This window comes from Carassius auratus, unplaced genomic scaffold (assembly GCF_003368295.1).
Source record: "Carassius auratus strain Wakin unplaced genomic scaffold, ASM336829v1 scaf_tig00016288, whole genome shotgun sequence".
Taxonomy (NCBI): Eukaryota; Metazoa; Chordata; class Actinopteri; order Cypriniformes; family Cyprinidae; genus Carassius; species Carassius auratus.
In genome coordinates, this window is record NW_020524659.1 from 33,616 (window position 1) to 49,989 (window position 16,374).

At 36.6% G+C, this 16,374-nt stretch overlaps 1 protein-coding gene across 1 annotated transcript in view; it reads right to left on the reverse strand.

The window, feature by feature from the left end:
* Positions 1 to 16,374, reverse strand: part of LOC113075030 (DNA-directed RNA polymerase, mitochondrial-like) — a 52,909-nt gene that overhangs the window by 28,277 nt on the left and 8,258 nt on the right. Inside the window, exons 5-11 of the mRNA XM_026247745.1 lie at positions 13,943 to 14,129; positions 9,085 to 9,234; positions 7,041 to 7,379; positions 6,713 to 6,952; positions 3,661 to 4,452; positions 2,252 to 2,374; positions 2,031 to 2,153 (exon numbers count right to left, since the gene is read on the reverse strand). Of these exons, the coding sequence (XP_026103530.1) occupies positions 2,031 to 2,153; positions 2,252 to 2,374; positions 3,661 to 4,452; positions 6,713 to 6,952; positions 7,041 to 7,379; positions 9,085 to 9,234; positions 13,943 to 14,129 (1,954 nt within the window). The remainder of the gene's footprint in view (positions 1 to 2,030; positions 2,154 to 2,251; positions 2,375 to 3,660; positions 4,453 to 6,712; positions 6,953 to 7,040; positions 7,380 to 9,084; positions 9,235 to 13,942; positions 14,130 to 16,374) is intronic.

The following is a 16,374-nucleotide window of genomic DNA, read 5'->3' on the forward strand; positions in this document are numbered from 1 at the left end:
TGCAATACAGTATATAATAAAATGTTTATTATTATTAGAAATAAAACAAATAAACTGGTAATAATATTTGAAGAAATTAAAAAAAATGAATATTTTCATTTATATTTTATATTCAATACTATGTATTTAATTTTTTTATTTATTTGTGAACCTGGACCACAAAACCAGTCATAAGGGTCTTTTTTTAATTGATTTATACATCAAGCTAAATAAATAAGCTTTCCTTTGATTTATGGTCTGTTATGAAAGGACAATATTTAAATACCTGAAATCTGAGGGTGCAAAAATCTAAATATGTAAAAAAAAAAAAAAAAAAAAAAAAAAGAGAAAAATAAAATTGCATTTAAAGTTGTCCAAATTAAGTCCTTAGCAATGCATATTACTAATCCAAAATTAAGTTTTGATATATAACAATGGTAGGAAATTGACAAAATATCTTCATAGAACATGATATTTACTTAAATTCCTAATGATTTTTGGCATAAAAGAAATATTGCAAATTTTAATCCATACATATTGCTACATTTTTTATTATTATTATTACTTTATATATAATGGAGCCTGAGGGAAAAAAAATGCTAATCTTTAGAAGAACTTTTCAGATGGCACTTATAGACTTTTGCATCTGAATACATATATATATATATATATATATATAGAGAGAGAGAGAGAGAGAGAGAGAGAACAAATAAGTATCTATAACTTATTTTAAAGACCCCTGAGGGGGAATTCAGAAATAAAATGATAACAATAACAGAAATATCACAATTGTCCCTCACTTAACTATAAATATCTTAATCTGCATGGAGAGAGGGGCAGGTGTTGACCGTCTTATTGGGGCTCTTGAGAGCTTACCTTACGAAACAGAAGGTCTGATGTCAACTACTGAGGAACAATGAGGCTGTTCAGGCCAAACCCTGACTCAGCAGAGCTCCTTGAGATGTCTGCTATCTACCCTTCAGCTAAGGTTAGCGCAACCGATGTTTCTGGCAAGACTGGTACAACACTGTATTTAGAGTACACTGTGCTCCTAAAATATACCCAGATCGATAGGTAGGTCTATATCTTAGATAGTGTTCTCTAAAAAATACATAGTCTTCCCAGCACTGAAATCTGGGGCTTTGAAAAGTTGAGGAGCTGCAGTAATTTAAGATGAATATTAAACTTTGACGCAAAATAAAAAAGGATGTAAAAAGCCTCAAAGTTGCCTTGCCTTGAAATAAACAAAAATGAAAATGGTATTTTTATTATTATTATTTTTTTTAAACTTTTGTTTACGTTTTTATATTTAAAATGTAAATAAAAATTAATTTTAATAATATGTAAAGGTCATTTTTAAATATTATTACCAGTTTATTTGTTTGATTTGACTATAAATCTTGTTACCTATGAAATATAAATTATGAGCACTAAAGTTATAAAAAGTTAAATTATATTTTATTACTTAATAATATAATACAAAAATATATTATAAACATTATAAATAAATAATACACATTTTAAATTTATAATAAAATAAAATAAACATAAAAAACAATCATAATATATTTAAAGTACATATATTTTATATATATCAATCATACATAATTGTGTGTGTGTGTGCATAAACAATTGTAATAAAAATTATATAAATTCTGCTAATAACAATCTAATTTTATTAGAATTTTATTAGAATATAGCTGATATCATTTAAATATTTATAGTTTTCTTAAAATACAAAATGTGCAATAACAGTATAATAGTTAATACAAATATAAATATTAAATTTTAAATATAATAAAAAAATAATAAAACACTGTTAATTAACCACAATAATGTTCATATTATATAATATATTAACTTACATGAATATAATGAAAATGCTAAATGATACTAACCAATATAATCTGGGTTAAATAAAACACATTTCTGAACCTCTGAACCTTATTAATGGAACTGTGGAGTAACTTAGGACAGGGAAAAGTTGGGAAACGCTGCTCTGGAGGGCTGTAAGACGCACTGCCGCCCTCTGGTGCCGCAGTGTGACTGACCTGCTGAGCTACACCGCTGTACACATCCTGAGGCAGTTCACAGGGCATGAGGTTCACCGAAGTAGCACCGATCACATCCCGCCCGAGGGCAGCATAGTGCTGGAGGCCGTTGCACGAACCGTCCTACGAGAGAGAGATAGAGAAAACATATATCTATCAGTTTAAATTACGTGTAATAGTGTCTGTATAGCAAATGCTGGCAGTTCCTAAAGATTCAGTACCTGATGAACAGGAAAATAAGAGATGAATTTGGTGTGGTCGGGGGAGCGGGAGGCATTTGTTATCTCCATACAGCAAGCCAGTGCCTGCCACGGCTCATCTGCATTCATCCACCATTTGCGACCCTGCAAAATAGAGCTGTGACTCTTCGGGGAACGAGGAATGTGACAATCATTTCAATAAAACACAAGAATATGGCTCAGTCATGGCTCATAGCGTTTGATGCGTTTGAATCTGAATGTACTCAATACAGAGAAGGTCCACACGCAGAGCGAACAGAGGTCTGCCATAATAAAACCTGAACATGGCCTGAAAATATTTACAACAGTATGAGCAAATTTAAAGACCAAAGCCTGTAATATAAGTATCATTTTTAATAGCATAGGATGACAGTATATCTAATTTTGAATGATATTATAATACATATATTATATATATTTATACACACACAAATACTGTATACTGTATGGTTATGACCCCAAAATGAACCTCAGGTCTGATTTTATGCCTCAGACAGCTGGAAAATAATTCTAAATGCAAATTTAACACAATTAAGCATAAAACAATGAAACATCAAGAAATTAAATAAGCTTATACAGTTTTTGGTAGTAATAATAATAAACTAAAAGTTGATTTGTTAAATTATTTTCTTTTGTACAATAAGCATTTTGGTGCTATGATAAATATTTAATATAATATAAATAATTAAATATTTTTTAATAAGAATAATAAGAATAAGAATAAAATATTCAATAAATATAAAAGTTACACAATTATAATTTTTTTATTACCTTTAATACTAGGAACAATATTAATAACAACAACAAAACATTTATTATTATTAATAACAATAAATTATTATTATCAGCATTACAACCACCTTTAATACACTATTGAAATACTTTTTTTTAATAATATAACAATTACTACTACTACTACTAATAATAATTATCATTCTTAACAGTAGTAATTGTATCATTGTTATGTAAATGGCCTAATACTCTAGTCAGAAAGTTAGCTAATAATCATAACAATAATGCCAGTTAAGTTAAGTTATTAATTATTAATATTATTCATAATTATTATTTTAATTAATATTGAATTGAATAACATTTAAATAATAATTAATCTAAATAATTGAAATTAAATGCATAATATATATATATATTTTTTTTTTCATATATACTATATATTTATTTATTACCATCATCATCATCACCACTCATTGCACACTCAACCAATGAACCTTCATCATACACATATGGTACACTGGCCTGAGACTCTGATCCCAAATGTACAGCGGACCTCCAATATACATTCTGTTGCACAACTTGACCAAACCATTTGTTGTTGTGTCAGTAGCCATACATAAAACTCCTAGTGCATAAGTCAGGTAAATGGAAATGCTTACGTCAAGAGGATGGTCTGCGGAGTCTAGGATGTCCTCCATGATACTCTCGGCATACTCCAGGCGTCCAGCTAGTGAGCTACGCTTCTTCAACCCTGTGAGGTTCACCAGGTGGATCTTCAACCAGTCGAGGCCTTTGGGCCCGAGAGGTTGTCCCTCCGCGAACAGCAGCAACCCCCTGGTCACGTCACTACCAAGGTGGTTGAAATAAGGCGGCCGGGGGTACGTACGTCCTCGGAAGTCCATATTGTGTGGAAACCAAAAGATCTCGTCCCTCATGTGGTTGGCGATGGACAACTTATACAGCGCGTCCATTCGGAGGCTGTGCATCTCCGCCACCTTCTTCTTGGCTTTGACTCCCTCCCGTTTCATGTAGGCCTTCTCGGCCTGAGTGTAGGACGGGTCGTGAAGGTTGAAGCGAGGAACCTCGGGTGCTTCGGACAGTGGCGGAGGAATGCAGAGCTTTTCGTTGCCTTTGTCGTTGAAGATTGAGATGATGATGTCCAACAAGGGCTTGTTGATCTTCCAGGGGCAGCTGCCCAACTGATTGAGAGAGTCCAGCACGGCATGGAGATCCTCCTCTCGGCTCTTCTCCAGGAGAAGTTGGTGTTGGATGGCTCCATCGGTGGAGCGCATCAGCTTGGTTGGCGTCAGAAGGTAAGCGCCGCTCTTTGGGGACGTCCAGGGAACGGGGGGACACAGCATGGGCATGACGTAGGAGTCAAATGTAAGTTTGGTTTCCATCGCAACCCTCTGGATTTGTGTCACAATAGGATGCGGTTTGATGAAGCCAATCTGAGGTGGATGCCAAAGAAGAGAGTGAATGAATATCGAGACATCCCCTTAAAGGCATGTCACAAAAAGGACGTTAAACATGGACAATTAAATGCTTAAATGCCGTGACAGATCTACATTAATAAACATCTCTCGCCGCTAGCTCCCAGCAGGCCCGTAACCCAACTCAAATAAACCAGAGATGATTTATGTGTGCTGCTGGAAAAGCGTTTATGGTGCACAACAGACGTAACTATCTTTGACAGCCGGATAAACAACTTGTATTCAAAAAGCACATGTACCCACACAAATGGCTACAAAATAGTCCCAGAAACAAGATGGGTTTGAATGCTGAATTATGAAATTCGACATATCCAAATATGAATTTGACAGGATCCATTTGACGTGATCTGTTCGTATGTTTCTATGTGTGTAAATAAGAAGGGATGGGTACTAATGGAAAATTTAGCAATTTGATTCTGGTTCATTTGGGTAATTACAGTGCAGTGGATAAGACACGCCTTCGGTTTGAGAGGCCCGGGTTCGAATCCACTGTGAGACACCAATGTGGCGTGCGACCTCTGAAATATATAGCAATTGTAAGTCGCTTTGGATAAAAGCATCAGCTAAATGAATAAATAAAAGATCTAGTTCATAAGAGTAATTTGTTCATGAATAAAGCTAAACTTGTTGCACTGTATTTTGGATTCATATGAAAATGTTCATAAGAGCCATCTGCCCAGGACACACTTCCACTAAACTGAACCTCAAAAAGATAAGATGGAGATCACCTTGCTACAAGGTGGCATTTTCAAGGTCTCGAAAAAAGGAATGTAAATCCACCTGACAGCATTCATGCCACATGAATAATCCACAGACACGCTAAACTGAGAGCTCTTCCCTGCTGCACAGGCCATCTGCAAGCTCAGCGGAGGAACGGGAGTTAAGCTTTGTGTCTTTGAAGCCCACGGTGCATGCCAAGAGCCAGGGCAGCAGCGTTGGGAATGAGATTTGAGGACAAAAAGGAATCTCGCCCAATCATTTCGGGCTCTTCCTCCCCCTTTTCGCAATCCCTCGGTGGTTAATCAGACAGGCAATTAAGAGGACAGTAAAAAAGAGATTAGTTTCGCCACGATCCGTCTTCCTCCGCTGGCCTGCGATCACTCGCACAGGAAAAATGATTCCATAATTCATGAAAACATGCGTGTCCATGAGAGCTTTTAGATGGGGAATGGACGGTTTATGACACGAGTTATAATGGAGAGTCATTTGACTGTCTGGTCATGAACAGCATTCAGTATGGAAGCAAAAAAAAAACACTTCAGGGACGTGCAGAATTTTAACTAGTATAACTTCAGGCCGTATTTAAGCAATCGAAGTGCATGATCTAAAGCGCAAGGTGTAGGTGCACTTAGGGTGTGTCCAAACCACTATTGCTAGTTTAACGACTAGAAAAACGGTCGCCGCAGCCAGCGCATGGTCTAAAAGGGTTGTCTCTATTCTCTTAATGACTAATGGGTGTGTCTTGGGCATTTCACTAGTTCACGCTTACATATAATTAGCTGAGGTATGGTATGCGTATTTGGCGAGCTCGGGAATTGCCCGAACCTAGAGTACCCCCCTTCCCCGTATATTGTAAAGTGAACTTGAAGTGAGGAGATGGGGTGGAGGAGGGATGCTGATAAACCGTCAATGGATAGAGGTAAGTCAGCGATATTTATACTGTGGGATTGATTACTTGATTGTGGTCCACCTGTGATGATTAGGCTAAGTATCTGATGCGCTCCTCCCGAATCTTCATTGATAATTACATAACGTGCAATGAACCAATCAGAGTCTCATCTCCCAATCCCTTTAAGAGCCAGTTGCGCAGATTCACTATTTATACAATGGCATTTGCAAGCGCGAAGACTGAACGTGTCTCCAGAGAGGAAATGGTGCTGCTCGTGTGCAAGCAAATAGGTAGTCAAATTCTGAAACATGCAATCACTATCCATTATGTAAGCATTTTTATATTTATAAATAGGTGCATATTACTAAAGTGCTCCTTAAATGACAAAAAAAAAACCGGTGCCATTGACCTTAGACCAGGATTTAGTTGGTCAATGGTGCAGTGTATTTTACTTGCCTCAAAATAGCAAATCACCAACAATATGCCTGAACACATCTTGTTTTCAGACCAGGCTGTGTCGGGCTGAAACTAACAAAAACCTCTTGCATCGTGCCTGGCTCCAAATTGCACTGGGGGTATTATTTGGGCCCTCTGGTCTGCACCTCTTACCTTATGATGGCTGCGGAATGTGTACATGTGGTAAAGGACAGGGATGAGCTTCTTCTCTTGAGCGGGATTGAGGATGTCGCTCCAAATTTTGAGCTCACGAACCATCAGGTCAACCAGGAAGCTGCCCAGCTGTACCATCAGAACCATCGGCCAAAGGGTGTCGTCACTTAAAAGAGAGGGACCGCTGCACCTCTGCATCTCAAGACTTGCCCAACACTCCCGTGGCAGCATGCCATTGGTCTGTGATGAAACAGGAGGTGATATATAATGTAAAAGCCAATTTGATTAGAAAGTGGAGGTGTCAGATCTGGCCAACCAAAGCTTGTACCTCAGTGTCGTTCGCCAGGAGCTCAGAATACGAGTTGTAGATACTCCCAAGCTTCTCGATCATCTGACTGTGGCTCTTCTGCCGGATGGAGTACAAATTGTAGACACGGTTTCCCATCTCCTCCGCCATGATAAGCAACGATTCACCACTGGGTGACAGTTTGTCTAAACCCTGAATCATGATGTTCACATAATCCTGATCGTCCAGGATACACAGGTATGGGTATATGCAGGTACTCCAGGACTTCTGGCTGTTGCTGGATAATACCCGTTTCTTTTCTTTCAGTGTCTGGAGAAGAGCTTTCTCCCAGTGTTTGCGCTGCGCTGCTAGTAATTCTCTCTGTAAAAATATAAATGTATTTGGTCACACTTTATTTGAAGGTTCAATTCTCACTACTAACAAACCATTAACTACGACTCAAACTCCTTACTTGCAGCTTATTAATAGTAAGTATGGTAATTTTTATGTTTAGGTAGGATAAGGGATGTAGAATATGGTCATGCAAACATTTTTTTTTCAGATGTCAGTATGTGCCACAATATAGCAATGGCAATGAAGACAATACATTTACTTCAAAACAACAAAAATCATGATGTACACTAACAGTTTTACAGTTTTATATACTTTTTTTAAGGCTATTTTTTCCACACAAAAAAATACTATAAAATACTGAAATATTAACTTGAAATCTCATGGGGACTTAGTAAATATTTTAGGAGTTTGGCTGACAAAAAAGTTTGGGAATCCCTGATATAATACACTACTTTTCCCCATTACAGGAACATAGTGAGAATTTGGGGAGAGGATGTGACTAATTGTCATGAAAATAAAGTGTCTTAATTCTCCTAAAATAGGCCTCATTATCATTTCATTGCAGGCTTCAAATTACAAATTATATATTTTTTCCTTTGGATTTTAGGGTGAAATGTGACACTTCTGGACAGTTTTCATTTTCATACCATTACGTTACATCACATTCTCCTCTCAAGCAGCCTGTGGCTTTAAAAAATAAAACCTCATATAAATGTAGATGTGAATTTTATGCACGACACAAATCGGGTTCGGTGGGCAGCCGAAAGTGGGTCATCTCTTCATCAGATGCTTTTCTGGTTCCCTGCAGACTGGCAGAGCAGACGGATGTCACAGATCAGTTTTGCTGACCCACCGATGGAAAGGTGCCTCTCTCACAGGGCTGGTGGGAACACATTACAAAGCATTTCTATTCCATTACACCCTAGCGCAAATGTTGCGGGACCACAGGGGACCTTTCTCGTGAGGGAACGCAGACAGAGGAGCAAATGCCAGTTTAAAAAGAAGCTGGATTGTGGGAATATGGATACTTTTAATGCATGAGCTGGAAACTTTCAAAAATGTCTGCGTTTAGTCAATGGATCATAGCTTAGGTGCAAATCTGGATCCTACAAAAATATAACTTATTAACTATTGAAGGGAAAAATCTCCCACACATCTGTATGCGATTTTGAAAGTCCTCTTTATGGTAGTTTGCTATGTTTGGGGTTTCCCACTGTGCTTGTTTCAGAGAACCCAGTCATAGCAATATTAATTCTGGCCCATAAATGGACATAAATAATTTGGAGTAGGGAAAAGTGGGGTAACCTGTGCCACTTTTTACTTATGCTGCCCCCTAGGCCAAGAGCAATAAAATAAAAACCAATATAAATTATAAAAAAAAGTTGTTTCCAACTAGGAGAAAGTTCAGTCATTGTGGAATATGAGAAAACAAACTACATTCCATTCAAATTCCCATCCAATATTTTACAGCATATTATTCAATTTTACATAAACCAGCCAAAAAATAAATAAATAATAATAAAAAAAAATGTAATTTTAACACAGAGAGGCTTTTATATCATCATTATTTACTGTACCATTATTTTTTTTGCACTGGCACATCTTACCCCAAAGCTGGCACACTTAACCCCACAGCTACCATTTTGGAAAAAAATAAATAAATAATGATTTTATAATCCATAGCTAATCTTTAGCCAAATTAACATATGTTTTTAAAATTGTGGATTCATACCATTTGGGCCATATTTTCGGTGACGGGCTTTAAGGCCTCCACGGAGTCAATAGTGATGGTAGTGGCCTTCTCCATACCCAGCTGAAGACTGAACCGGTCCTGCAGTTCTTTCAGGCTGAAGTCCAGTTTAGGATACGTGGCACCTTCCCTCTGAAACACAAAAGATGGGAATCAAGTTGTAAAACCATAAATTAAATGCAAACCAAATGCACTTTGCTGCTTAGTTTATTAAAAAGAGGATTACCATCTGAGATTCAAATGTGGCTCTTTTACCTTTTAACTTTATTTATTAGTAACTATTTTATTGTTATATCTTATTTATGCTGAATTTCTAATGTAAAATTGTATTAATTTTAAACTTCTAGATATATTTTTTTTAATTGTCCTAAATTGACGTTAAACTGACGGTTCTACTTTTAACGATAACAGTAAATGATTGCATTACATTAAAACATTTGCTTTGATACTTTAACTTTTTAGTAACAACTGTAGTAGTATAATTTCAAAATGCTGACTTTCCAATGCATACATTTATTTTTTAACAATTATTATTTTTAATTAATTGTACTAAATTAATGTTCTAAATTGACAGCCTTAATATTAACATACTAAGTATGATCATAATTGCATAATATTATAACATGCTGGCACAACCAGTGTGTTTTGTATGTCTACAAAATCATAAGAGAGCTCAAGACGACCCGCTAAATAATGAGCGCTGAGAATCTCTCATCGCCGGAGGCTCTAAGTTCAATATTACTGGCTCCGTATAACTGGATATGAAGGCTGAGAGGGTTTAAATCTCATTAGGATAAACATAAAAAACGATCATTTATTTGACTGCCAATTATGGAGACTATTTACTTCAAGCTTTCACAGGCTGCACACTTTGTTATGAGGCCCAATCGAAAGATGCCACGGCACATTATTGCCCAATTAAAGAACTAAACATCATTACGTTTAAGTGCACTTATATATTTAAAAGAACCAAGAAAACAAGATAGCTAAAATTACCATACGAATGTCAAATGTGTTTATTCGGTTTCGTAACTTCCATGTACGGCCAATTAAAGTCTAGTGAGGTTGAACAGTCCCACTCTTGCGGGTCTGGCCGGCAGCCAAATGTGTGGCTGCATTAAATACGAACTGTAAATACAGCATATATTATAGCAACAGCTTGCTAAGTGGTGCAGAGATCGTGTTAATGTGGGCTGTGCGTTGACATGTGCAGTCATTTATTATTCTAAGGGAGGCATTGGCGGCCAGCACAGACATCTGGGAATTATCGCCAAACACATCATGGAAGGGCTATGACAGAACAGGTCAGCCGGAGCGTTAATATTTGCGAGGAGAGAGCGACTGCTAAATCTATCCTCAATAGAGATCGCATGGACGCCAGCCAAAGCAAGCACAAAGGTTGTGGAGGGATAAATCATGCCCACGGCGATGACTGCTAAAGCCCGACTAGGCAGAACACAAGATGCAGTGTTGTGTACGGTACGGCTCGGCTCGGCAGAGGCCCATATTTCCACAAAGCCACAACCCTGACAGGGAGAAGCACGTGTGGTGACCTCGGTGTTAGGGATGTGTCATCCTAGTCTTCAATGATTTAGTGAGGTTGTGAGAATAAAGGATGCATTGGGAGGCAAGAAATGCCATTTATGGCAATGAGGCAACATCTCAAACTATCTTAACCTGGTGCACACAGCATGACTTTAAATGGGATGAATTGGTGGTATTTCCTCACTTAGTGCTTTATGATGGCCAATTATTTGCCTTGATGAAACTTTAATAGTGAGTTTTGACGGTGACAGTGGCCTTTTTTCCCCTCTGAAAGCGAAACTTATTTTAGAATATTTTCTTGCCATGAATTTATCGGACCATGAACTAAAATTTGTCACTGGTCAATAGTCAATCATGAAAATAGTTCTACGTCGATGAATTTATGGATTGATGGATATATGTTGATCTGTTAATTAAAAATTATATTAAAAAAACATTTCTTAAATCACAAAATTAAAAAAACTGACAACATCAAAACAACTATGTTTAAAACAACAACAACAACAACAAAAAATCTTATTAAACACCAGAAAACTACTTCAAGCTGTATATTTAAACAAATTTATCTTTGACCTCATTTTCTGTGTCAATTAAGAATATCGTACAGCCTGGAGTAAGCCCACTGTTTTGTTTTCGCTTTTATCTGGACAACAATCACAAATGAAACGAAAATGAAATAAAATTACTACAAAACATTAATAAAAACTAGCAAACAAAAAACAATAAAACAAAGCACAAGAAAGCAAAACAAAGAAAACCACAAAAAAGGATGCAAAAATAAAAATAAATGCAAAGGAATAAATATTACAATAAAACTATAATACATAAATAAAAATAAACAAGCAAAACAATAAAACAAAGCAAATCACAAAAAAGCGAAGTAAAAAAAAACATCAAACAAGAAACCTTCTGCCAGCATGTTTAAAAGCAAAGTTGCTAACATAAATTGCTAACTTAATGCTTTGTGATTTGTAGTATTTTCATCTCAGACCTTCGCATGACCCAGTTCTTCTATACTTTCCAGGAAAGTTTCCATTCTAGGTGTTAGAAGTGGGGTGTGGGTTACAAATGGGCTCATGTGCACCTGAGGCAATGAATCAGTTGGGGAAAAAGAGGAGATGGCGGGGAATTGGTTGTGGGGCAGACTGGCCCAATAACACCCCCCAGTGTGCCCAAAAATAGAGTGGGCACCTCTGTTTGAAGGAATTATATAGCAGATGACAGCTGACATGGCAGTGAAACTCTTCATTTTGACACACAAGACAAGTTCAGGCAGGTCTTTTAATGCTGACAGAGAAGACAGGTATATAGTTTTATGAAAAGTACCACCTGTTTTATGGTAGTATCAACCTTCACTTCAAATCCAATTTAGCAGTGCAATTAACCTGTTTTACAACCAGATCCCTAACAGTTCACAATGGAGATTTAAAGCAAAAGTTCATATCTATAAATGGAACACCCTAACATAAAGAAAAAGGACAACCAAATTTTTTTATGGGTAGTAAAATATGTACAGTCAAGGGAGTCGTAACAGCATAAACACTGCATATAATTAAAGATTCAGAAGATAAAATGAAAAACTGAATGAATAAAAATTACAAAGTTAATTTTATCAATACAATATGATAAAGTAAATGTTATTATTAAAAATATAAATATAATATATAATGATGAGGAGTATAAAATAAAATAAAAACACATGTATTTTTATATTAAAAAAACTTTACTTTCAAAAGTTTGCGTTTTTATTTAAATATATTTATCTATCAAGGAAACAAAGCTTTACAAAGTAAAAATATTTATTTAATATAAATGCCATTTTTTTATTTTTATTCTAACTTTCTATTCTAATCAAATGTTTCTTGAGCAGCAAATCAGGATATTAGAATGATTTCTGAAAGATCATGTGAGACTGAAGACTGAAAATTCAGCTATGCCATTACAGAAATAAACTCAAATTCTAGATATATTCAAATACAAAATATGTTAAATTGTAATAATCTCACAAATTTCACAAATACATTGTTTTTACCATATTTTGATAAATAAATGGAGACATGGAAAAATTAAGATGTTTATATATATATATATATACATATATTAAAGGGGTCATATGATTTTTTTTTAATCATTATTGTGTGTATTTGGTTTTGTAGAATAAGTTGACATGATTTAATGTTAAAAAAACAAAATTTTTCAAATACTGTGCATTATTGTAGGTCCTCTATCCCCCGTGTCTCTCAAACTCGTCGTTTTCTACAAAGTCCCTCCTTCCGACAAGCGCAGTCTGCTCTGATTGGCCAACTGACTCAGTGCATTGTGATTGGCCGAACACTACAAGCACTCGTCAGAAATGTAACACCCCTTTCCATAATCACTATCACTAGCTTCTTCTTTCAAAATAAATTTAAAGACAATAAATAAAGTCCATAGTTTTACAATCGGTTCAAGCCTGAAAGGGGAAAAGAGTCACATGACAGACACAGTGATGAAGCTCGTATGTGTTTGCAGTACACAAGCCATGGACGGTTAAGACAGCTGACTTCACTGTGTCATCCTCTCTTTCTCTCTCTCTCTCTCTCTCTCTCTCTCTCTCACTCACACACTCACACACACGCGCACACACACACGCACGCACGCACATGCACACGCACACACACACACACAAACACACACACACAGAGATACTATTGGTAAAACTAAGTATTTGAACTTTCAATAGCAAATACTTAAACTAATAACAAAACAAACTTACAGTAGCTGATTCAGAAGCGGCAGCCTGTCTTAGTCAAGTCAGAATGACCTCCTCTCATAGGTTCATGAAAGGTCGTCCATAAAATGCATTGCTGTTCTGTTCTAAGTAATCTTAAAGATGCCTAAATGCATCTACTTTCAGAAGAACAAATATAGAGCTTTTGCTTTCGCCTACACACAGCATCTCCCTGACACGACTGCTTTAACACTAACTGTAGTTACAGAAACCATGTCTTCTTTCTTTGCGTGAACATTTGGGCGGCATTATACAAATATTTCCACATAGTGACGTAGACATGTGGGACGTCTTTGAATGAGCTGTTTCAGGAGGGTGTGGCCGAGTCTTAACTTTGATAAAGACTATCTCTTTGGATTTGAGACTTTAGTCTTTGCAACTTCACAGATCTTCTTCATGCACCAAGAGCTTATAACACTCCAAAGTTTAAATCTTTAAATCGTATCATATGACTCCTTTAAGAATACTACTTATCCAAAACTTTTGAAAAGTAATAAAACATAATGTAATATAATGTAATGGTACCTCAGCATAAAACTGTTTCACCAATGGCAGGGAGCAGACAGGCTGATCTTTGGATGCACTGGGTTGGTATTCAGGGTGCACCACACGGACGGCCCTCAGAACCATTTCTCTTTCATCCTTTTTAAACACACACTGTCTGAACACGTCATCCACGGACAGGCCGTCCACTTCCATCTGCTGCAGACACCTGTGTGGACCAGAAAAGAGACGATTATATTTCACAATAAACATGTATTTGAAGCTGAAGTCTTATTTATTTCATTGCCAATTTCTAATACCAGATAAATATGCTCTTCTTGTTTCAAATTCACAGCAATTGTGGACTAAATTCCCAGGTGAAGCCACTTGTTTTTTAAAAATGAATGAAAAGGTGGATGGGAACGGCCTTATAATGAGAAAACTTCCACGACCGCAGCACCTGGGCTCATAGAGCGGAGACTGGCGGGGTGTCGGAGTGGAATATCAAATATTTGCATTGACACGGAGCGCCTTCGAACAGAACGTTCTGCTCCCTCTGGTAGTGGGTGTCAGGTAGGCCACTGCCATATGTCCAAGAATTACAAGGCTGTGTTTATTCGAACAGAAAAAGTGTGAATAAAGTCAGCTGGAATGCTCACTGTTGATGTAGAGCTACGTTCCTGTCGTGGACAGAATACAAATTACAGCACTCTGGAAGAGAGAACGAGTTTGTGCCAGAGAGAATAAGGAAGGAATGGTTGACGACAGACTACCAAAATAATTGAAAAAAGTTCTACCAAATATGAAAATTTGCTGAACATTTACGCACCTTCAGGGCATCTGAGATGTAGATATCTATAGAAATTTAGCATTACATTACTTGCTCACCAATGGATCCTATGCAGCGAATGGGTGCCGTCAGAAACAGAGTCCAAACAGCTGCTAAAAACATCACAATAACCCACAAGACTTGAAATAACATCTTGTGAAGTGAAAATTCAGATGGCTGCAATAAAATGACCCTATCATCAAGGAGCTTTAACTTCGAGCTATTTATTGCATTTATAATCTATAATAACGCTTCTTCCAGTAAAAAAAAAGTCCTCTCATATCCACAAACACATTTGTTTAGAACGGTTTTCATTTATAAACAGTGTTTGATCTGTGCATATTTCTCTTCTGATTCAGACGAGACAACTTTTTCAATGAAGGAAACATTATTACAGATTATGGACTTGTATTTTGGTTAAAGACAACTTTACGATAGATTATATCACCAGCTTTTTGCTAAACAAGATGTTAATTGATGGACTGGAGTCATGTATATTACTTGTGGATTATTGTGATGTTTTTATCAGCTGTTTGGACTCTCATTCTGACGGCACCCATTCGCTGCAGAGCATCCATTTGGTGTGCAAGTGATGTAATACTAAATTTCAAGATCAGAGAAACAAGCACATGAGTGGTTTTTAACAAATTTTGGGTGAACTATATCTTTAAGTAACACCCAAAGCTCCTATTTCTAGCTCAGAAAGAAAAAAGAAAAAAAAATACAGAACTGAAATGAATTCAACAAACCTGGAAATACTTCTTCAACATGAACCACACCTTAGAAAGTCTATAAACCAATAAGAATCGTGAATCCAACAGTGCTGTGGGTATTAGTTGTAAACTAGTGGATTAAGCACATTTAAGGAGATCTTTTACATTACTGGGAGGCTGCAGGACAGACTGGGTTATTCCTAAACCTCTGAGAATTCAGTGATGGTTTCCAAAGCAACAGGCTTCATTGGGCGTGAAATGCATAGAAGATGTGTCATCAGTGCCCTCTATTGGGCGCACAGCGAGCAGATAAAGCCACCGAGGGCAATTCGAGGCCTTGAGAAAGACATGCCTTTACCCTTCCCATCTTGTCCGTGACAGAGGAACAATCGCATCATTACCTCCTGAGGGTTTCATTCAATGCTCTTGTTAAACCCTCCGCTGATGCAAATGCAATTAGGAGAGGCGGAAAACTCTATATCGAGGTAATCCTTAAGCATTCTTTTAAAGGCTGATCTCTTGTTGGGGACAAAGGAAGTTGATAAATATAGAGGTCAATGAGAGTTAGGCTTTTTATAGAGCGTTCAAAACGCTGCTTTCGTTGCATTTGTCAAAACAAATGTCTATGCAAAAGCGTTAAGCCTTTGTTTGGCCGAGCAAAACTAAGTGGAGTAAACCTTACAGTAGGTGGCATATTTCATGCGATTTTGGATTGCACAAAAAAATCAGTACCGATAATCGTTTGATACTGAATATAACAAAATATTCAATATCGACCAACTATAAAACATATATTTAAATGTATATGTTAATTTCCAGATTTTTTTATCTCATGTAATCCAAATCGATATAAATTTTTCATACATTAGGTGTTCTTTTAGTATTATTTATTAGTGCAGTCACTAATGTCAATTAATCGCATCCAAAATACA